The sequence below is a fragment of the Drosophila mauritiana genome, chromosome 2L (assembly GCF_004382145.1).
Source record: "Drosophila mauritiana strain mau12 chromosome 2L, ASM438214v1, whole genome shotgun sequence".
Taxonomy (NCBI): Eukaryota; Metazoa; Arthropoda; class Insecta; order Diptera; family Drosophilidae; genus Drosophila; species Drosophila mauritiana.
The window spans coordinates 110,719-134,154 of record NC_046667.1 but is presented as its reverse complement, the minus strand read 5'-3'; the positions used below and the strand labels follow the sequence as shown (position 1 = coordinate 134,154).

General features: G+C 38.6%; 2 protein-coding genes across 2 annotated transcripts; one reads left to right on the top strand and one right to left on the bottom strand.

The window, feature by feature from the left end:
- Nucleotides 1-46: 46 nt before the first annotated feature.
- On the bottom strand, nucleotides 47-7,484 carry LOC117151019 (dedicator of cytokinesis protein 7). Its single transcript, XM_033318224.1, has 12 exons — nucleotides 7,329-7,484; nucleotides 7,147-7,228; nucleotides 6,916-7,085; nucleotides 4,384-6,863; nucleotides 3,747-4,333; nucleotides 2,493-3,689; nucleotides 1,700-2,431; nucleotides 1,513-1,644; nucleotides 1,273-1,453; nucleotides 1,021-1,199; nucleotides 596-966; nucleotides 47-305 (listed from the first exon to the last, which is right to left on the bottom strand). The coding sequence occupies exons 1-12, from the start codon at nucleotides 7,367-7,369 to the stop codon at nucleotides 263-265; spliced, it is 6,195 nt and encodes a 2,064-aa protein (XP_033174115.1). The 5' UTR covers nucleotides 7,370-7,484; the 3' UTR covers nucleotides 47-262.
- Nucleotides 7,485-14,711: 7,227 nt separating this feature from the next.
- LOC117147083 lies at nucleotides 14,712-19,613 on the top strand. Its single transcript, XM_033313850.1, has 2 exons — nucleotides 14,712-15,061; nucleotides 17,812-19,613. The coding sequence occupies exons 1-2, from the start codon at nucleotides 14,974-14,976 to the stop codon at nucleotides 18,819-18,821; spliced, it is 1,098 nt and encodes a 365-aa protein (XP_033169741.1). The 5' UTR covers nucleotides 14,712-14,973; the 3' UTR covers nucleotides 18,822-19,613.
- The last annotated feature ends 3,823 nt before the right edge of the window (nucleotides 19,614-23,436 follow it).

Below are 23,436 nucleotides of genomic sequence, written 5' to 3'. Positions count from 1 at the left end.
ATAGTTTAACTGCATCTCTTTGAAACTTGGATCATGTTGCATAAACTATTTTCGTAAAAGTAAAAAAGTGTAAACTTTATTTTATTCGCTTTATAATATTTCGCTTAATCTATTAGATGCATACAAGAGTTATGCTATTACATTAGCAATTATAGAGATCGATACTTTAAAATTTAAGATTTACTTAAAATAATCCGATACGCTAGACATGAAAGACCAAAAGTATGATAATTTGATTGCAGACTATGTCGTGAGCAAGGAGTTACCATTTCAAAGGAGTACTTTTGTTGTTGTACGCGTTGGCCCTATTGGATATATTTAGAAAAGAAATAAAAATTATTTAAGTTAATGTTTACTTTGCCCAGTTTAAATTTAATCGTAAATTAATTTATGGTTATGCACTGGTGGTTTCTAATATAATGGAGGAAAGTAATATCTATATTTGGCTGGATTTTAAAAAAGTATAATTAAGCTTCGTTCTCTATTATTTAGAGCACTCCGTTGAAAAACAAAATTAGAAAGACATGAGAATTTTAATATATATGTATATACAAAATGTAACTTTCCTTTTCACTGTATAACAATAAAAACTTACTTGACAACGCCATGATTCTGAACTGATGTAAGAGTGATAAAGGGAGTCAATCGTTCAATAAACCGATCGTTGTTACGTTCCAGCTCTCGTTGGTAATCTTTTTGATCTGAAAGTATTAGATTGCGATTCTTTTTCAAAGCATCAGCACAGCGTTTTGAAAACTCGCGAAAGCACAACCGAAGTTTGTTTTGGTGCTTTGTCGGTACAGTTGTTCCGTCGGATAAATTGGAAAGGAACACACTCGCCATTTCCATCGGTCCTTGGTTAACAGTTGTTCCAATACATCCCTGCAGCACCATTTGCAATATTTTGGGGTCTGCTGGCTCTTGATTCGTGGCAGCAGCCAACTCCAATGTTTTTTTTTGAATATCCTAGGCAATGACGTTTAATTTTATTAACTTTTGGGATTATACAACATAACTTACTTCAATAGCCACTTCAATCGGTTCCAGGACTATTTGCTGTCGGCTAATTACCATAATGCGTGTTTTTACGTATGGAAAGTGATTCGCTGTGGTCAAAATCGTTTTCCGTTTACACTGCTCATTTAGTTCGCCATGGGCCTTTCCATTTTTGGTAAAAGGCGTGGCATATATAAAACGTTCTGCATAAAACAAAAATGTTAAAATTTTAATTTTAAATTTCGATTTCAATTATCTGTTTAATTCATCTCATACTTATGTTGAAATTCCGCTCAAAGTATGTCTCACGATGACGCATTTCATATGTTTCAAAGTAGGGTTCAACATAAGTAATTTGAATGTAAGCCTTATCGGGGTCCAAACTATTAATATCAACGGTATTGGAATCTTTAATGATATGCACAGAGTCCGGTCCGAATCGTTCAGTGTAAAAGTTCTAATGTATGTTGAAGCAAAATTGATTAGTTATATTTTTTTCCAATTTGCAATATATACCTGAAGCCGACTAAATATTTCGGGTAACTTTGTCAAGGTTGGCTCTTTATAAATGAATTCCTGCTGATCCAAGTCCCCAAATTTTCCACCATAGAAGCCAACGCGAAAGTATGTTCCAAAAACTCTCTTACCCTGTTTATAAATATGTAAATAGTTTTCGTTGGAAAAATCTACACAATATTGTTACCTGTAGTTGGGATATTCGATTAAATGCCTCCTGCAATTTGCCATGAACTTTGCTTAGCTTTTGAAAGTCTCTATTAGCCTCGCATATGGGTATTAGAATTTTGTACACTTCGTTCATTGCTTCATACATGCCAGCAACTTGAAAAGAATTGGAGGCTTCTTCCAGCAAGGCCTTCAACCCAGTTTCAGTGAAGTGATTTCCTAGGCAGATACCATCTTCGCCGGGACTTAGCACATCATCCGACACGGCCGACTCCATTAGTGTGTTGGGAGAAATTCGTTGAAAACTTACAGCTCCAACAGGCAAATGTGTTTGTGACTCCAACATGCTAAGATATTCAGAAACTAAAGAAGCAGCATGTACATAACACATGGCTGCTTCCGTGTGATTTGCTCGCTCGCGGTGTTTTTTAGCCATATTTTCCAACCAAGTCAGCCGTAGATCAGGGTTATTTTGGTATCCCTTGGCAATACGATTCATGAGGTCAAGCAGCATTTCTGGGTCTTCTTGATACTCCTTCATTTTAACAGTATCTGACAGAATCATATGCAGATTAAAAAGCAAATCTTGTACTTGTTCAGGAAAAGAAGTATCCTGCAGGTCGGAGTCGGATTCAGCATAAACCAGGACGGTTTTAAGCGCACGGCGTAAGGATTGCTCACTAAAGACCGAACTTGTTCCAACTAGGGAGCTTAAAGACATCGTCACTTGCATCTTAACTCGGGCAAAGTTCTGTACGAAAAAGTTACCATTAATTTAGTTACATAAACCCAAACCATAAAATAAAACTTACGTTTCCAATTTCGAAATTTTGTCTCATTAGTAAATATAGTGATGCAGCTGCCTGTGATCGTATTCCTGGCAATAGGGACCCACAATGTTTCAGTAAAATTAGACACAAATCCGCACATATATCGGTCTCGTCGTCAAATAATAAGTTTGGAAATTTAAAGATTAAAGCGCGCTGGGAGGCAAACAAGTTTTGCAGGGCCAAAGTAGATTGATTCCGGGACAAAGAATGAAGAAGCACCTTCAGCACAGTTCCAAGAAGATTGTGATAAAGGTTGGCAGCAGCATGAACAATTATTTCCAGGGTATCGAGAAGTACAAGTGCAACTTCAGTTGCCAAAGAGCCTTCGATGAAATGACTTAATTCAAGTTCATGCTCACTTTTTCCCACAGCATCAGCATATTGAGAGCGATATGGCATCTGGTCTTTCCTCCATCGGAATTTTTCTGTTGAATTACGATCTTTTCGACGATTTATTAAATCATAACGTGCTGAATTTGTGCCTCTAATACATTCTTCCAGCTTTTCCTTAACATCAGTAGATCCAGTTTTCCTAAAACTTTGTGTATTCGTTCGTTTAAGGGTAGCCACGTTTTTTTGTCCTGTGTACTCGAAAGTTTTAAGGCAAACGTTAACCACTTGAAGCATTTGGTGCACTCTATGCGGACTTAAATCCATAAGCCAGCGATATAAAACGTTGCGCTCCAAGTTTTTTAGCACCCACAGAAAACACACCAATAAATGGCGGGTATTCTCAGAGCTAAGTGGCAATTTGTTTTTAACTTGTTCATTCAAGTAGGAGTAGGGACGACTTCCCGATATTGCAAATGCCACTTCCGGATTTATCGTTGATGCTGTAATAGTTTGATGTGGTCCTTGATAGTCTTCAAGTTGACCGATTTGCTGCAGACGATCCTGCTCAAGGCCGTGCTGATGCAACTGAGGAATGCAATCCATAACTATAGAAAGTAGCGGTATATATAAAGCAGCCACCCTTGCACGTGCATCAGTTTCGCTATACCGAGCGTCCAAATCGTGAGATGTCATCAGGTTGCGAATACACCGTATTGCTTTTCCATGTAATTGGGGGTTTGGCACCTCCATTACTGCTGCTAAATCGCTCAGAACAAGTCCGACTAGAAAATGTTGCTGGAGGAATTCTTGACTAAGGTCGGCGTGAAGGGCTCTGTCTAGTGATCCCTTTTAAAAGAAGCCACAAATAAGTAAAAATTAAAGTGTATTGTTTTTTTGACTTACGCAAGAAGTTTGGCTGTTGCTCGACGTTGTGCTTGGCGTGGGGCTGCATGGCGCTGTTACCATTGTGTATGAAGTACCAAACGGCAAGTTTAAAGCTACAAAATGCTCATGACTACACACAATTCTTAAAAAGTCTATTTTATAGTTCATTAGATCCGGTATTGAAGCATTTTTTGAAATCAGAACCTTTGTGTACGTTTTGATGAGGCCGAAAACAAATCCCCGATCCATGATGCTTAGTATGTCAAATATAAAAAAGCTTAAACTTGCATTTAATGACTGCGCTAATTTAGGTTCGTTGCTGTGGTAGCCGACCACTTTTGTTGTAACTAAGTGCACCAGGGTGGATAGATCATCATTAAACTGATGTGGAAATCGATGTTTGCGGGGACCATTTAAAGTATTTGAACAATGCAAATGTTCAATCATAGATTTGACAATAAGCTCAAATAGAAACCACGAATTTGACATGGCTAAGTCAGCTGCCTTTCCACTTGCAACGACCCAATGCAAGGCTAATTCTTCGTGCAGCAGCCGCACTTGGACATCCCGTGCAGCCATCGAGTGAAGGACATCTATGGACAGCTCTGAAAGGGAAGAGGTTATATTTAAAGCCTTTATAAGTTATGTATTTTACCTTTGCGATCCAAGCTTCGGCCATTTGCCAAAACATTATCATATAGGGTGTACGATTCGCTTAATTGCAAGTCTTCTGTTGTGCTGCGACTGCATGTTAGTCGCTGTTTGCTTTGAAAGGGGTGCGGAATTTTACATTGAAATTGCACATATGTTGATAGCAAACTTTGCCGTCCGTATTGGTCATATTGATCGTCGTTAAGTATTGATAACAAAGATGATACCAAACAAAGAACTTCGAAAACCGTAGATCCCAGAGACATTGCTTGTCCACCAACTTTGTGGGTGACAACTAACAATTCGATAAGCTTATCCAAGACTAATGGTAGATGCCTCACTAATGGCTCACGATTTGCATTTTCGATATCCAGCAAGCATTTCTTTAATTCTGTTTCTATATTATTCTCACCAATATGGGAGGGTATATTTCGAGTGTCTAGATATTCGCAAATTAAGAAGAATCGATCGAGGAAAGAATCCAAAGTATGAATTGCGGTGACTGCTTCTACATTAATAGAAAACACGGCTCTATGATTGTCCAGCCATTTAATTCCAGGCAGGTGAACATTCGGTGGTATAAATGAGTAATTTTCCGGCGGCGATTCTACCATAACAGGAAGATTAAATTCCCCAAACTTAAGTTTTCCATCTTCCAGCAAGGGCAACCACGTGTAGCCGATAGGAGTCTCTACTGACGGCTGCAAGTCTTGCGGTTTCTTTTGACATGAAACATGGTAAATGGTGAACAACAAATGGTGATGCTGCTTTATTGATGCAGGCAGCGCAATTTTTATTTCATCGTAGAATGATGGGCATTTGTTATGATAATTGACAGCTGTAAATGCTTCAGTAGAAAATTTTGGACAAGACGACTTGCCGTAGATGGCATTGACCGCATCTTTTGGGGTTTCTCCAGCCATCAGTTGTACGCGAACGGCAATGTTTCGAGCAGAACCTGCGCGCGAAGAAAAATTTAGCTCCTTTGGTGACACAAATAGGAGATTGCGATAGCTATAATGTGGATTGTAAATTGCCGATTGCGGAAATTCTAAGATTTCCTTAACTGGGCGCACATTATCTGCACTTTGAGGGTTTATAGGGGCTAACTCTGGCGTTAATGCATTCTTGGCTTCCTCGACGCAAGGTGATATTTCTAATTTAATAGAACCAGGTATGCATTTGTACTTCTTCATAACTGAGCTCGGTCGTTTTAACTCTGGTAAAATTTTGTACAAATCCTCGTCTTTCATTTTATCTGCCTCTTGTTTAAAGAAGCTTGGTACTGTTATAGTGATAGGACGAAAGTTTTCTACAACGTTTGCAAAGTCATCTGGAGACCAGGATCTGTGCTTTTCCCTCCGTTCAAGCGAACCACGTCGGGTAAGTGTCCCGCTCATATCGTTAGCTTTTCGCCTTAGTTGATCAAAGCTACTTGTGGACGATTTTCGATCTAAGCTATTGGAGCTTGGCGCTGTGCCCAAGCTGCTGCCACCACCATTTCCAAAGGAATCCCGTTCCACGGCACCAGCATCTTTGCTTTCAAAGTTATCGCCATTAAAAACATTTGTTAGGTAGATTCCTGTCCATGCAAACGGCATTCGGTATTTGCCTAGTCGCTCACAGTAGTCCACAGCGTTGGATTTTACTTTCTCTCGGTATTTATCTTTGTCTTCCTTGAGATACGGCTCGACGGAATTGTTTATGTCACCCTGCAAAACTTTTTCCAAACGAATCACGAGAAACAAATCGTTACTCGGATATGAAATTTCAAATATGGCTGAGTGGCTCTGAGTACTTATGTCGGCGCATTGTACATGACTTGACAACATGCGCTTAAGACTATCTGCGTTCATGTCAAAATAGAAATTTTCAGAAATTTTTTGCCGTTCCTTAGCATCATATATAGCCATCGATGCAAAAATTGGTTCCACTTCCAGCTCAAGCCGAAGCTGTAGGCAGTTAACCTGAATGCGATGACCCATATGTTCAACTGGAATTTCCGCGAGCAGGCGGCGTTCAATGTTTTCCTCCGCTTCAGACTCCGGATACAGTGAGAAAAGAGCCATTTGTCGATCTTGCTGCCGGCGTGCTTCATTGGATTGATCAATATGCTCCGGAGGCACATTGTCAAGCAAATTGGGTATTAGTGGGTCATTAACCGAGCGTCGAAGATCAAAGCTAGCCCAAGAACCACGCGGGGTCAAAGTGTCCGTACAAGAGCTAACTGAAGCCAAACTTGCAATGGATTGTCGAGAACTTGGAGTGCAGCTCTCGCTTTTATAGGCGAACGCCTCTTCAAATGACGAAAAATCCTTGTCGATCTCGAATTCCTGCTGGTACGCAGAGGGACTTATAGTTCCGCGGTCGATACGCTCGCGGATATAGCAAGAACTGGAAAGGTGCCGCTGTGCATATTCAACCACCTTCCATGGGCGCGTATAGCAGTTCACACATTCTTGTACGTGATGGGGCAAATCAGACCTAAAAGAGACTGTAGCTATGTAGCTGCTGTATAAGTTAGGTGCATACATACAAATTCTCATTGGGAATAATGTGATCAACTGTTCTGATTTTTCGGGGAATGATTTTAACAGTTACATCTCCTTGAGGAAAGTCCAATATATGTTTCAAGGGGTCCCGGTTGATAATGTTCATGTGCTGGGATAGAAATTCTTCGTAATCAAGGGGCTCTGTCGGGGAGATCTATTGAAAAAATCGAATCCTTAATAAAGAAATGGTATATTTTAAATAATAGTGCTCTTACCGAAGAACTACACAATGATGGGTCCATTGCCTTTGATAGATGGCAACCAGAAACATTTTTTCGTACATCCGCAGCCGACTGCCTAGGGATTTACAAATTGATACATGTACATATATATGCACACAAGCATTAAGGGCGTTTCTTTGTTTAAAATAAACTATTTCCTTTAGTGAAAAACTTACTTTGAAACTTTTTGCACAAACGAGCGCTGGGCACTCGACATTTTGGGAAAGTTGTATGCTAAAGTTGTCCAATTCTTTCCTTATTTATTTTATGACAAATAAACCCCTAACTTTATATTGGTTTACTTGCAGCGCCGTCGATAACCGTACTTATCGATGAATCTTAACAAACCAGAGATGAGTTGGACGCCCGTATTGATGAACTGGTTCCGATTCTGATACAATTTTCATTTTTGAAAAATTCCTTAGGGCCCACTTCCCGCCCACATGTGTGACTAGCTGTGATTTTATTAATAAAATCAAGCAAACATTCATTCTTATCAATTTCTTATATATATTTAAAGTAATATGAAATAGTTTAGATTTTGGTTAAAATTTTCGCTGGGGTCAACTGCTCTTTAAATAAAATTTCGTGATGGACTATTTTGACTCTTATAAAAATAACATTATTTTATACTCTTTATCAATTAGATTAAATTAAATAGATTAAATACATAAAGTACATATTTTTCATGGTATTTATCTAACCGAAAATTATTATGAAAATCGTACTATTTCAAAACTCATCATCCATATGGTGGTTTATTTTGATTTTCTTTAGCTTCCGGCCGAACATGTGCCACAAGTTTTCACTTTCACCCATGAGCAACAGCTGCAGTGAGTTTGGCGAGTTTTTTTTTAGATTAAGAGCAAGCCATCGCATTCCGACCGCCTTAGGATGCGCTATGTTTTTACGAGTTGCATACCACATGCATGGAAGGGGCTTGTTGTCAGTGGGAGGCTGTTCAGAACTTGACGGCGGTAAAATAAGATAAAGAGATTACGTTAAATAGCTTTTGATTTGCCCATTTGCTTATCAGAATAACAAAGGTTTACTTTGGGCCAACCAAAAGTTCAGAACAATACTTTTAAATATAAAACCATTAAAGTTAAGAGCACCACAAATTAATAAATTTGCCGGAAGAAATTGCCCTATTATTTATATAAATGGTAGGTGCGAAATTGTTAATGAATTCTTTAAGCTGATATACTGCAAATTACTTGCGTTTTATCCACTTTTACAATGAATTCTCATGCACTGAATAAAGAAATTTTAAAGCTTAAAAACAATCATTACTCTATATTTTAGTTTTATATTATTTAAATGTATTCCCAAAAAAACCCATCGATGTCATAATATTGATTCTTTATCAATGTACGTGCCCAATGAACTATAACGAATGAATTATCCACATATGAAAGTATAGATTTTATATATGCTTGTTTTTAATTTATAGAAAACATTGTCTAATATAAGATACCATACATAATAGGTCCTGGTTTTTATACTAATTGTTGTTTTGAAAATACTTTTATTCCAAAAACGAATGACATTTTGCCGAAGTGTAGTGCTCTTCGTTTCTGACCTCATCTGTTTCAACGACAAATTATGACGAACTGTGTGCAATTATTTCCATCCTAATATACATATACGCTCCAACACAGAAGTGCTTTTCCCATAATGGCCAGCTGCGTTGCCGCCAGATTTGTTTATGTGCATTTTACCCCAGGGTTGCGCCTTATGGACCGTTAACGTCTTGGGGCATTTAGAGCTTTCACATAAATATGGGATACGGGTGTATCAACGTACGCATCGTATTATGCCACCTTAATCCGTAGAGATGATCAATTAATTTATAAAGACTTAAAATTATTTTAAAAATTAACAAATGATAAAATACAATACATAGAACCATGTGCAGCTGCATCACAAAGTTATGTCCCCACAGGCGACGCCGTCTGGGACGCCACCGCTCTTTCGTTTTGAACTTTTGTGCCAGAAACTAAAGACACTTGAGCGACAGATGCCACCATCGCCATACAAACGTTGCCAAAAAGAATCAGCCGCCGGGTACAAAGTACAATTAATGACATTCTGACAAGATGTTGTATAGAGCCTCACGCCGAGATCGCCACTCACTTATATACATACTATGTATGTATGTACATATATAAGTATTTTATAAATACGTCCCCGAACATCTTAATGAATCGGACCGCAGAGCAGCGCCAAAATGCTATTCTAATTGTCTACATATTTTTCATGGCTGGCGCCAAGTTTCTTCATGTGCAGAGTGGTATTATCTTGTAAAACGCTAAAATAAGGTACAACCTTTTTACGCCCTACGTTTGGTTGCTATAATAATTCGATCTTGGTAAAACCCAACGGGTTTTTGGAAGCACATACATATGTTAAGAGCATAAAAGGCAAAGTAAAATTTAAAGTTCATACTGCAGAGTACACATGGCAGAAATGCGTTAATTTAATTATAAGTAACTATTTATATTCAACGCTTTGTACTATTTTTAGTATACATATACGAATGAAACCGTATAAATTAACTGTCTAGCACCTTTCGAGGTGTGGAGTTATTGATTATTTTTAGCGATCCAGACAGTGTGATACATTTGTTACGATAAATAGTGTGTACTTGTTTCTATAGACGTTAAATTGTGTACAATAGGGCAAACCGCCCTTTAAAAAGCTTAATTTCCAAAAGGATAGAAACTTGATGAAGACCATCAATGCGAACTTCTACTTTGCACGATCTCTAACTGTATGTATGTGTGTGCATATATGTATCAGCAACATCCTCGTCAATAATTTGTCCTCTTAATTTTCGTAGAAATTTACATCCAATCGTCAGGGTCGTTTTACCTGCTGCTTTTACTTGGCCCCACTCAATGAACAACTCGAAAAGCACCTGAGGAGCCCAACCGCACGATGCAGTTATTAGTTTAGGCAGGACGAAAACGATCAACATGCGATGACCGCCAGCACATCATCAGTAGTAGTGGCAGTTGGTCTGCGCCTTACGATGACAAGGTGTATACGGACCACTGACAATACAGACAGCGCCGAGAATAAGGATGTAGGTATTCGTGCCGAGTTTATGCGGGAAATATCAAAAAACGGTTTTAATGGAATTTAAAACAAACTAACCAAGATTCTCTAAATAAGTTTTACAATCGGTGTTAGCCAGCAAGACATTTAAATTGAGCACAAAAACAAATATTACGATTTAGGATGCTCATGGTTATTCGGACGCATATACAGAGGAACAGATGCTTCGGCACGCAAATGAAGAATTCAAACCAGTTACTTCGGAGTGGTCAAGTAGAAGTTGCGAATACGCCAACATTGGCAAATGAGTGACCAATAGCCCGTGTCCATCGCACTGTATCGCATGCCATGTGTAAGCATGGGCGTTGTGATAGGGAGCTATAAGCGCGAGCGTGCCTCCTCCTGGTCAAATGCTTCTGGCTACGCTCATGCGTGTCAACGTCAAGGCGCGACCACGGCATGCATCTGGTCGGTCGGTCAGAAACCATACACCACCGTTGGCAATGGACCTGTGCCGTTGGCTGCTATACTTATTTACATTACGTTTATGACACTGCAATCGCACAGCCGAGGCCACGGCAACCAGCTGTGCGTCTGGCGCCAGCCAAAAATTAACCAAATCGTCTTCTGTCTGCTCCTTTGTGTGTTGACTGCAACTATGAAGTTTTCTATATGACAAAAGACAAGTGAACAAAACAGTTTTATGACAAGGATATTTAACAATACCCACTTGCAAATGGGCAACAGCAGTTAGTGCGTGCAAGGGCCAAATCGAAGACAGGTACCGCCAACCCGTAAAATGTCAAAATGTTGCCTTGCATGTGCATCGCATTAGTCAATTTAAAAAAAGTTTAAATTGCAAATGCCTTGCAATCATACATATATGCCCAGCTCATATTTCGTTTTAAGTATTCAACACGGTCAAAACGCGATACTTTAATATATCCGCCGCTCAGCATGGGTGATATAGACGACAAATTCAAGAGTGGTAAGAGTGCTAACAAACTCAAAGCGCATGCACAAGCGGGTATAAATAGACACTTTTGAGGTGCATGGCATACCCACATGCTAAGACATTCTATTAAGTAACCCATTCCACTGCCTTGTTTCGGGACTGCTACCCATTGGAAACTTATGCTCAAAGCGATCCCGACTTTCATATTAACAATTTTCTGCTGCTGCCGTATCGAGGTCCATATTAACAATTTTGTGATGTTGCCTTGCCTTATTGCCTCTGTGTGAATTCTCCTGCACAGTATTCGTATTTTTGGGGCTTGAGGCAAACGGTGGCAATCATTGCAGATACGGTCAACGAGAAGGCCAATGCTTGTGCTTACATTTTTGCAGATGAGCTTGCGGGTGTTTTACGTACAAGAAGCGTGGGAATTGCTGTGGAGATGTCTGGACTCATTAATATTCTTGTTCTTATATCTTCTTTCTTGCGTGCAAGGTCCTTGCATTCCCTGCTTTGTCTGAGTTGTGTCTGGCAGCCAGTCCTGATTTTTTAGATTTTGACATTAATAACGTACTTCTTAGCGTCTAATTTTATATCATGGGTATGATTTCTGGCACGCATGTTATTGATGCTGCTGTATAGTTTCGCTTGCGGCTGTCACGTTTTAAAAGAATAAGTGGCACTCTTCGAAATCTCAGCTTTTTATATTGCACTGGACATAGTTACAATACTCTTTAAGACAGATGTCATCACTTACAAACATGTTCAAAACATATTCCCACGCAAATTAAAAGACATCTTGTCGCCATTCACATCACTGTGTGCAAGTTTCACACATCTTGAATTTAAGGATTTGTCTGTTTTTCCTATCCTTCTGGTCAGCATATGTGCCATTAGCCGCCGACGGCGCCGATTCAATGAAAAACTGCAAACTGGGTGACGCCGGCAAAGGTCACAAGGTCCAGAAAATAAAGCATGAGCGCAGCTAAAGAACGCCTCTTCTCACCGAAAACACATGTGCTGGCACTTACGGCCAGGAGAGATTTCCATGTGTTACAAATTCGGATCTGAACTTCTTTCCGTAAATATGTGTTTTCATTTTATTTAACTAGGCTCCTGTTGGAAATCCTTTCACCAAACGCTTTTCAGAATATTTTAGGTCTATTATTTGATTGAGGTTTGATCAGATTCTCTATATGAGACAGTCGTTCCATGTCCTACATGTCATACATATGTATAATTATACCAAATCATGATGAAATTTGTCTCTAGCACGTTCCCTATCTCAGTTTCTGAGGTATCTGAAGGAAATCGGCTAAAGCGTTCTCCTTGTTAAATCATTATTACGCTCACTAACGGGTCATCGAGTGTATCGGTAGAAGTGAGTTACGCAAATTCCATAACCACGTGCCAAGGCCAGTTTGTTCCACTACTAAACGTAACAAGAAGGAACGTGACGTCTCATGGAGGGACATGTGCTTATTACGGCAACGTTATGTTTACTATATGGAAGGAATCTGTATTGACACGATATCACTTTCAACTTCTTTTTGATAGTATTGATTTTGCTAAATGGCAAATAGATTATAGACAAGATTATTTGATTTCGATGAGCTTCTCAAAAGCTGAAATACCCAACGAATATTACATTAGGTTCCGCAGAAGGTAGGCATTAAGCGTGAATATTCTCAGAAGTCATCACTACCTGACTTCCCTGAGTTTTTCAATCTCCCAGGCGTTTGGTCAAACTATTGGCAAGGACCAGATATTAGTCCAAGCAGACTGGAAGCAATTAGTGATTGAGACATTCCATTATCCTGCTCTTATAGCTCCATGCCAAGAATGACAGGTAGAAATGCCTACATGTGCATGTGCGTATGTACAAATACATATGCGTTTTCAGGTATCGTATCCATATTTTAATTAAATATATATTGCCCTTATTATTTCGGTTAGTTGTCTTTCAGAAGCCAAATCAGTGTAACTCGATTTATGCATGTTCGTCAACACCATGTTCTCCGCAAAGTACTTTTTCTGAATTGATTTTTGCTGAAGATCACGTATGTAGAAGCCAAACTGAATTGGTGTACTAAGAGCCGGTCCTCATACAGAAGCGAAATCAGTAACCGCAACTTTTCCTAATTTATAAAAAAAATCTTCGCAAATGATTCCGAAGTAATTCTATCTGGGGAGTAAGGAAAAAATGGTTTATTTTTAAAGGGACAGATCAAATTTCGCCGACACGTACACGAACCATTTTTGGAAGTCCAGCATTCTTATCCTTGAACTTCCAGCTTGACAAAGGCTTGATCGCGACCTAAACGGCGGTAGCGGAGGACTGCTCAGGTTGCTACACTGGAGATTGTGAAGTCTGGGGTCTGTCCAATCGAAGAAAACAGGTTAGGCCGCAGCCCAATCGCATACTTTAAAAGCAGAACAAGTCTCTAAAAAAACGAAAGTCATCATTCAAAAAGCATTTCGCGCGACAGACTCAAACTCGTGCCCAGTGTACATCTGCTAAGGATATCAGACAAAAAGACGAAAAGAACCCTAATGATATTAGGGAACTGGCTCTTGTATTCATTCCAGCGGCAAGTTTTTTGTTGTGCGGCGTTCGAAAGAATGATCAGCAAATTTAAACTTTTTCCTAGAACTGATCTTTTTTTTACCCAAAACGTAAGGAGGTATTCATCTTGACTCAAATAAATTTCCAAATACAAACATATATATACATATAAATGAAACCATGAAAATCTAACTTACACAATTACTTTGAGTTCTGATTACAAAAAAAAAATACGTATCAATTAAAATATTTGTGAACTATCAAAGAAACAGAACCATTTTTTGACTAAAAATCGAACAGCAACTAAAATTACATTTTGACATTATTAAGACCGTTGCGTATACTTTTTCGCCAGTGCCATCCGCAGATGAAATACATACTAATACATATGTATGTACATACATGTATGCAGCAGCAATGTTGCAAGAGGAAAAAAAAGAAGAAAAACCAAAAAGTCAAAAGACTTTCTGTCGTTGAAACTAAGAAAGGCCGCAGAATAGTAAGTAATAATTCCAATCATTAAGTTTAATACAAATTTGTTCTATTCCCAAATTTCAAGCGAGCGAATATTTTCATTCATAAAACTAATAATGCGGTAGTCAAACATGTTCGACAGCGAACCGATCCAACAAATTGCTGTTCGTACCACAGTGTTGGCAACTCTTGCTGAAATATTTCTGCTGCCATAGTTTCTGAAGCCTAGCTAACTTAGCTGTTCAAAATGTTGCCTTAAACTGTTTATATTTCTTGTAGGGACAAATTCTAATTTTATTTCTTATTAAGAATATAATTTACTTATTTTTGAAATATATCTTCTGGCCAAGGGAGCAATTTTTTTCAAGTCATACACACTTTAGGACAACGGACGCTAAAAAAAAACTGAATGGTCAACACTGATAACCAAACGCAGTTCGACCGCGTGCTGCTTTTAGCATGAAGCCGGTCCCTGGCGCGGGCCATTTCAATCCGCAAGATATTTTCAATCCGTCAGATACTTTCGTTGTGAACGGTCGTGCTCCGGTTAGAAGATTTTACGAGAGATCGTGAAAAAAAAGTTCTAATAAGTTGAAGATAGTGCCAAAGCTACCAAACCACAAATAAATAAAGTGCCTTTAACCAATACGTGACATTTCAATAGGTTTCTGTTGATATAAAGCCCGTAATTGTGAATAAATAAAATATAAACCCACGAAACTATTCAATACCGATTTTGGATACGCGCTACTTTTAAAGATCTTGAATGTCCTTTGCGGCTATGGCGAATACCAACAAAGAAAAACTTTACATGCAACTAAGCGCATCGGAATTATCAGCAATTATTATGAAAGGTGGGTTAAATGCACGCGCAAAAGACAATGCACCTGTTGCCTGCGAACTGTGCTGCACCTGCAAATACTTACATAAATATTCACACCTACATACATAGTTATTTTATGTCTTGCAGTCGGATGATTATAATCTTTTCCCGCAAAATAAGTTTCGACAATAATTTGTCAAATAGCGCTATATTCACTTTTGTAAACCCAAAAAGGACGTGTACTAACATAAGGCAAGGAGGCTATGGGCCAAGGCTATGCAATAGACACTGAAGATAATTGACGGCCAAAATTGTTAATTGGGGGTGCTGCCGTGTGCACCCAGAAAGCCTCCACCAACTAACACGTTGCAGCAGAATCATATTAGCAGCAGACTTTTGAGGATGCCAATTAAGATGCAGACAGATACGTAAATAACGCCAACTATGTGTCGCCAGCGTACTCCAACTTTCGTTTTGTGTTGCATATGTCGGCCAAGCACTTTGCCCGCAATGGCGAATTTGGGACGACGATGTCGCCAGACATATTGGCAATTTGTCTGTTTGTGAAGCTGGAGCGACAGTTGGACTCGGCAATGTGTGTCCCTTTTCACCACCGCCTGCTGATTGTTATAATGTTCGAGGACAGACGTTAACTCCTTCCATATTGTTGGTACTGCTTACGTCAGCATTTCATAAAATCGATTTTATTTTTCGTTTCTATGATCATTTATTTAAAATGTTAGTCTTAATCAGAACCGTTTCGAAATGATTAGTTTAGATGGCCATTGGTTTGGATAGAATTAGGTGTCTCCCAATTTAAATTAATTACGATGATATGATAAAAATCCTACTTATATTATTTTACTTCAAAACGCAATGTAGTAACAGGAAAGCCGAATATAATGGCTTCGTTTTATAACCAACGTAAAAAGGTCCTTACCAAGTGTGTCAAAGTACTGCATGATCTGGATGAGTTCTTACGATTCATTCATAAAAGTGATGCGTCATTTTACTACAATATATTTCATATAGTCGCTATAACATATTTACATTTATGTACGTATGAGTATATGCACTTGTTGTGATAAGACGAGGCTTCCCACACAGGGAACGCTTCCCAGTGGACCGACCGCCAGCCAAAAGCCGCCTATGATGATAACCTTTCGTTGACTTATGGCGTGAATATGGGATTTTCTTATGCCTCTGACAGTTAATGTCTGCCGTTTTTAAGTAGGTTTTAGCTGATTTTCGCAGGAGGGCATTCATTCTTGGAAAAAAAGGCAAATAACGGGAAAACCGTTGCTTTTTTCAGAGCAAAACTTGCTATTTTGTACTTGGCACCTAAAGACGAATCAGATCCACAAAAATTAAACTAATTTGGGCGTACAAAAAACATCTTAAAATATTTTTATTATAAACAATCAAGAATAATACCTTCTTCCGTGTATACCGAAAATAAAAATATCCTTAGATGTAGTTGCATTAGTCATTAGATGTGCCTTTAAGTGTCTGATACGGACAACTAAAATATAAATTGGTAGAAATTTTAATTTTTAAAAACTTTGCAAGCTTTAAAAATGTTTCCGTTTTACACAGGTGTTTTGAACGAGACGACGTCTGCGAGGACGGTGGCTTAAAAGTAAACATTTGTCTAAATATAAATTAAAGTGCGGTATATAAACCACGCAACCCATGGGATAGAGGTAGGGCTATAAAACTGATGTTGTTTGTACAGCCTGATTTCGTGGCCGCAATGTCAGTCAGTTGCTTTGAATTTCGTTTCGTTGTTTATCTGCCTAAAATTAGAAAAGATAGCAGAATATTGTGCTTATAAATAGTTGAATAAACATGCAAAAAGCTTACCTTCCGTAAATGTGTGTTATTTAAATGCCCGTACCGGTTCAAACAAACAGGGAATAAATTTACTTATTCCATTAACAATAAAGGTGCCAACCTAGCTTCAGTAATTTATTTAAATTTAATAACAAATAATTATTGTATGTATGATTGCTGATAACACAATAATTGATTACAAGAAACTAGCTGTTGGAGACAAAAGCAAAAAAAAAGTTTTTTTTGTTTGAAATATCGGAATACCATTGAATATCCTGGCAGATTCTATACCTTTAAACTTTGTTGGCACACCTCAAGTTGCAATCGCAAACAAATTCGATCCATGTGTGTATGCTCGTTTATGTGCATTGTGATTTTTTTTAAATTGCTAACCGGGTTGTTGGCTTCTGATGCAGTGGCTGCCTGCTGCTGAACTTGAACTGGCTTTATTCGCCAGACTTGAAATAAATTACTTTTAACAAGTAAGCTGCGTTTCGGCACTTCAATACTTGTGGAGGTCAGTGGTAAATTGAGGAAACCTGTTTTGTTTTCGTGATCAATGCATAATTTCACTTTAGATTATATTCTTTCTTCTCATGTAATCTCCGATTTAAATGAATTAAATAGATTTCATAGGGTAGAAGAACAGTTAGTGTGATTATTATGGAGAAGAAAATACGTATATACGTCAAAACTACGTCATCCAATTAGTTGCGATCAGCTGGTAATAAAAAATAATAACTAAAGATTTGGGATTTATTGAATTTTGAAAAGTCGAAGGGGTGTCACACAAAGGCAGTCGCAGCCCTATTCGGCCGGCTAGTCTGTTCCGCGAAAACGGGGGTTTTTTTAATTTACGAATACGAAATGCCAAGCATTAGTAACCGGTTCGGCGTAATACGTCACAGATAGAAGACAACTAACTCTTTAATTTTTTCTTATTTTTAGATTCACCCAATTCCAATGACCGTGATGCGGGTTTTTGTTCCGCCAGTTCCGAAAGCGAAGGCGGAGACGACTTGGTCGTCGAGCACGCGCGCAGTGGCAGTCCCGACATCAGACCAAAAGGAACAGACTCAGCGGACTCCAAGCCAATAGCCCTTGTCCGCAACAAACGCAAGAGCTCGGAACCTTTCAAAGTCGTAGGTTTGACGACTCCCAAGTCTAAGCCCATGCCTGATCCTCCGTCCAGTGCGAGTATGAATGCAACTGGTCCGCTAAAGAAGCGCATACGATACACATCTTCCGCCGATTCGGCAGTTGTCCTAACACCACCAGCCATAGACTCTCCACCACCCAACAGTTGCATACCCTCCGCGTTGCGCATGCAGCATGAAATAATGCCTAATCCGGCACATATATATGTTCGCCATCCGGGAGTTACGACTCTTCACAGATCGCTTGCTGCACACCCAGAACAGCTGGAACCACTCGCATTAGTAACCACCAAAAAGCAATGTGTCGAGAACGCGGGGCCTAAAATAGAGGCCTTTTCCCCATTGCTAATTGGAAATCAGCCATCCGCCAAAAAAACGTTGAAGGAAAGGACGCAAAAAGAATCAACATCATCTTCATTTCTAGACGCTAGTCTTAGCGATGATGATCTGAGCAAGACGGGATTGGCATCAGTTTCGCGACCTCATCAACATCAACGCAATTACAAGAATATGACTAGGGAGCGCCGCATTGAGGCAAACGCACGTGAACGGACCCGTGTACACACCATATCAGCCGCCTACGAAACGCTCCGCCAAGCTGTTCCAGCCTATGCCAGCACTCAAAAACTTTCCAAACTCTCCGTTCTACGGGTGGCGTGTTCCTATATACTAACCTTAAGCAGAATGGCTGGCGAGGATTACAGCGCCGATCAATCCGTACCGTCCATTGCCACGTGCTTAGAAGCTGTAACATCAACCATCCAAACGGAGGGAAAAGTGAAACGAAAGAAAGACGAGTAATCTGTCCACTTTCGTGGATAACTTACTTTTTTAGACTTTAAATGCGACTGATTTCTGCTATTTTTTAAATATTTGTGCTTGAGCTTAGGTTAATCTGCATACAGCATTCCTATCCTTAGCTTTGAGTCTTGGCCAGCAGTGGCCCAATAGCTTTAAAAGTTTTCAAGGCTTTGTTAGATATACAGACTTCATGTGTTTTAAGAAGAATTTTTAAGTGTGCCTGCATACAATTTGTATTTTATATTGACATTGTTATGAATAAATACTAGCGATGTGATCATAATTTAATCTCTACCTACTGAAACATGTTAGTCAGTACAAAAAGTCAACGCCATCTATGTACGCGTGTATAAAAAGACAATAATCGGAATCCTTAACACCTATGTAAATGACAATAATGTAAACCATATATTTATCTAAAAATGTTTCAGTTTCTTGTTTCAAACAGGATTTTTATATTAATTTACATGTTTTTAAAAGAAGCTTTGCCAAAATGTTGTAATTTCACCATCAACTTTAGTTAACTTAGGACTGAATATGAAAATGTATATTTTTTTACATGTACCTCTATAATAAGATCAATTCTTCTTTTACGAATTGCATACAACAGAAAGAATCAGTAGTAATTAAAAATCCGTAGTTACGAAATTAAATAAAGAATATAACAAATTTCTGTTTGTGTAAAAAACTGTAGATGTTTCCTCTCCAATTGTAATCTCATTGTTTTGTATACATTGACATAAGTGTACGTGCCATAGAATCAGGAAATACACAAAACTGACCATAAAGAGAATGTATTTTTATATAGAGTTGGGATTTCAGGTGGTCGCGAGAGACAGTTGTTTTTGGGGTTGCAGTTAAAATATTAGTCATCTGGGTGCAAGCGCACTAAAGGAGACCATATAGAAATGACGGCGTTAAGGGTTATTTTATGTCTGTACGTTAAACAATCTTATCGTTTGCAACAAGCTATTTCGTGATATTAAAAACTCAACAGGTGCGCAAAGAACGGCAGGCTATCGATTTAAGTACACCTGAACGCATCCACGTTATCATAACGAGTTTTGGCACAACTTAGTCCCCTTATCAGGTTCGGAAATATATTTGTCAGCTTATCTAGCAGGCACAAAGTTTACCAATATCACAGTAAGTTGACAGTGCATTAGAACTTATGACGTACTCTGAAAGAGCTCAACACTGTTAACTATGCATATAATTAACAAAGAACCTGCATCTAGTTGACCCAGTGCAATATCCAGAACAAATTACATCAGCTTAGAATCCTATAGAAAACAGGTTAATAACAGCAATTTCCGATCAGTACATATATAATGACTTAAGCATAGGCGTTATTCAACAAAAAGCAGGTGGGAGCTAGACCTGCGATTTACACATCTATTTGAAAGTACCTCCACTTTCCTAATAAAATATTAATAAAACATTATTTAAGATAATTTCCACATTAATTACACACACAAAATAGAGATTGCTAGGCTTATGGTATCCGTAATTTGTTAAGAAAATAACAAGAAAGTTACTGTGTAATATGTATAATTTTTTAATGAATTTGGGGAAATTTGCGAAGACCCTGCACTTTTCTTGCGTTAACATCGAATTTAAAGACAATCCCAGCCATATTCTGAGTTTTAAAATTTGTATTCTCTTCGAAACCAATAATATTAGAAATATCAAAAATGAACATCTGCTCATATAAAAATAACTTCTAGTAGCAAAGCTACAAATTAGCATTTGTGTAAATAAGTTAAAAAATATAAACTATGGTAAACCGGTGCATCACATGTCGTGACGAGATGTTATTTAAGTCGGAGCAAACTGAAAAATTGTTGCGCAAATATTGACTTTAAAGTCGTCTAAAAATACCACATACAATTGTAGTTGCAGCTTTAAGTTATAGCAGACGACAAATATTGTCGCACCTGTCACAGGTGTGGCAACGTCTATTTCGGGGCAGTTGCCAGTTGCGCGTGTGCCTCACAAGGTGTTGGTGCGAGGGTGAGCCAATAAACTAAGTACCGTCTTGGCATCACATGCTGAGCTAGCTATCGTGATCTTCTCATTAAATATGCGTACAAATTAGCACGATCAATGCTGCTTGGACTACATTGATAATTAACCAAAAATGTTCAACTCGTTATAGACGAGGGCTAAAAATACATGCTAAATATCTCCGTTTTAGGATTTCCTCCAGCAAAGCCATTTTAATGTTGTTCTTTAGCCCTTTGGTAACACATTTTGCAGTATGCACTTTTTTTTAATACTGCGCTTTTCACAATAGTTGTGCATCATAGAACCGTCCACAGAAGTATGAAATCATTGATTTGATACACATCAATAAATATTTTTATGCAGCTGGCGGCAGGCAAAATTCTATTCGCTATGTAAGGAGGTAAGGTTGAGAAAAACTTGGTAGGGAATTGTGTATGTGTACGTCAAGACCCACACGCACACTATTAGTTGGCGCCTAGATTGCAAGGCGCTATTGACAATTTTAAAATAAAACCAGGCGACGACTTGTGGGCTCGTGACAGTCCAATAGCTGACCTAGCAAAAGTGAAGGAAAAGGAAAGAAAGCTATTAGGCGACGAGTGTGACTGTCACTCTTTATTGCATGCCAAATGGATGTCTAGCGATTGTCGCGTAAAATATTTAGAAGAAACCTTTCCATTTGACTCATATGCACACTTTTAGTCTGAACGAATACATCTATTCTGAAGCCGCCTAGATTCTGAAGCACGAAGTAATTTCCTTATTACCTTATTACCTTAATAATTAAAGATTAAGTTAACCATAGTTTCGTAAACAACTGATGCAATATTGAAAACAAATTACGACATTATGTAGTTCCTTTTTTATTTTATAACACTCTATAGACCGAGCTACACGTCAAATGACTCATCCCCCGCTAACATATTTACGCATTTACATATTTCAACTGGAACCATCTGTGTCCACTTCCATTTCATTGCAATTGCCAAATCCATACCATCCCAGTAATCCAAGACATGGACATGCGCAATGAAATGGCGCCAATAAGTCCATACTTCTACGCCATATGCCCTTCTGGACCAACTCAGAATGTCACTCGCACTTGCCTGGCTGGCCTCAGCAAATATGGCACCTAGAAAGACGAATCTTTGTAAGGTTTTGGACATAGACACAACCTGGCGCAGGACATTTACATATGTGATATTTATATGTACGAGATTTATGAAATATAGCGTATATATAGCATAGGATATATATGTATATATCGCGACTATATATGTACATATATAACATATACGTTAAAAGAAATCATAGTTGCTGACTATCTGAAGACAATCAAATCTCTTAAATGGTTGCCCTTCAAGGCGTTATTGACGGCTTTTATAAAACTGAAAGTAGCAGGAGCACACGTTGACGCCGCCGGCTTCTAGTGTATGGCATCGGAACAGCAAAACCGAAAATGGATGCGAAAGAACGATGTGTCCAACTACTATATGAAAATATGCAATCTAACGAGTGTAAGATTGATCTCGGGCGATATTCTGGGAATTCGAGAGCCGGTGCTCCAGTCTGATCACTGGTCCCTTACTTGGAGGTGCACACACTTAAACATGCCGGTATATATCCAGCGATGATATAAAGGAGAAACGATCGGTCTAACCTCGTTTTGAGAAAATACCCTGCATCTACTTAATTCATGGAGCACCGAACAAGAAGAATGAAAATAAGTATAAGAGGTTATAACGACCTGAAATAAAGAAAAAAACATTTGTATAGCTAATATATGAATGTAGGTAATGTTAAAAACGCTTGTTTAGTCCTTTCAAATACGGTGTTCACATAAAATACCAACTATGTTTGTTTTGGCTTGTAATTGGTTTAACAGAGCGAATTCGAATTGATACGTCCGATCAGTAAGTGCGAATCCTTTGATTATTACATGCCCAATATAATAAAAACAATGGAGAGCAACCCGAGCAAAAAATGCGTCGGAGAGCCATATAAAAATCCGCAGAGCAATTTTTCGATAACTTTGTTTTTGGCTTGCAATTCGGCATGAAAGGCACCAGGCGCAAGAACTCGGTTTCGCTGGATGCTTACGACGAATGAGAAACGGGTTGCATTCCGTTGACCATTTCAAACAATTGGCAGTGGCAGCTGCTGAGGCAAACCTTTGGGTACAGGAACACTAAGGGGACTAAGGAGGAACAGAGGACAAAACCTCAATTGAGGTTTAATTTATAATGTACCAGAGCTACCGCACTGCGGAGCCATTGATTGCACAGTGTTCTGTGTGACATGAGAACACATTCAGAATATTGATAAGCCTACTCATTTTGCGTCTGGCTGGCTAATCGGTAAGTCCAATGAGGACAACGTCATGTTGTAAATTGGTGCGAATGCATTTGTTACCATTTACTTTTCAGTTCAGTATTGCCGTCCTGCCCAAATTTGTGATATTTGATTGATCTGGTTTGGCCAGAAATTTTTCAATTTAACCAAAAATTTTAAACCATGGGCGTATTCCATGACTATAGCCAGGGAGAAAAATGGTTGCATCAAAAAAAAAAGAGTATCAGTCCAAACAACTTCGCAAATGCCTCAAACC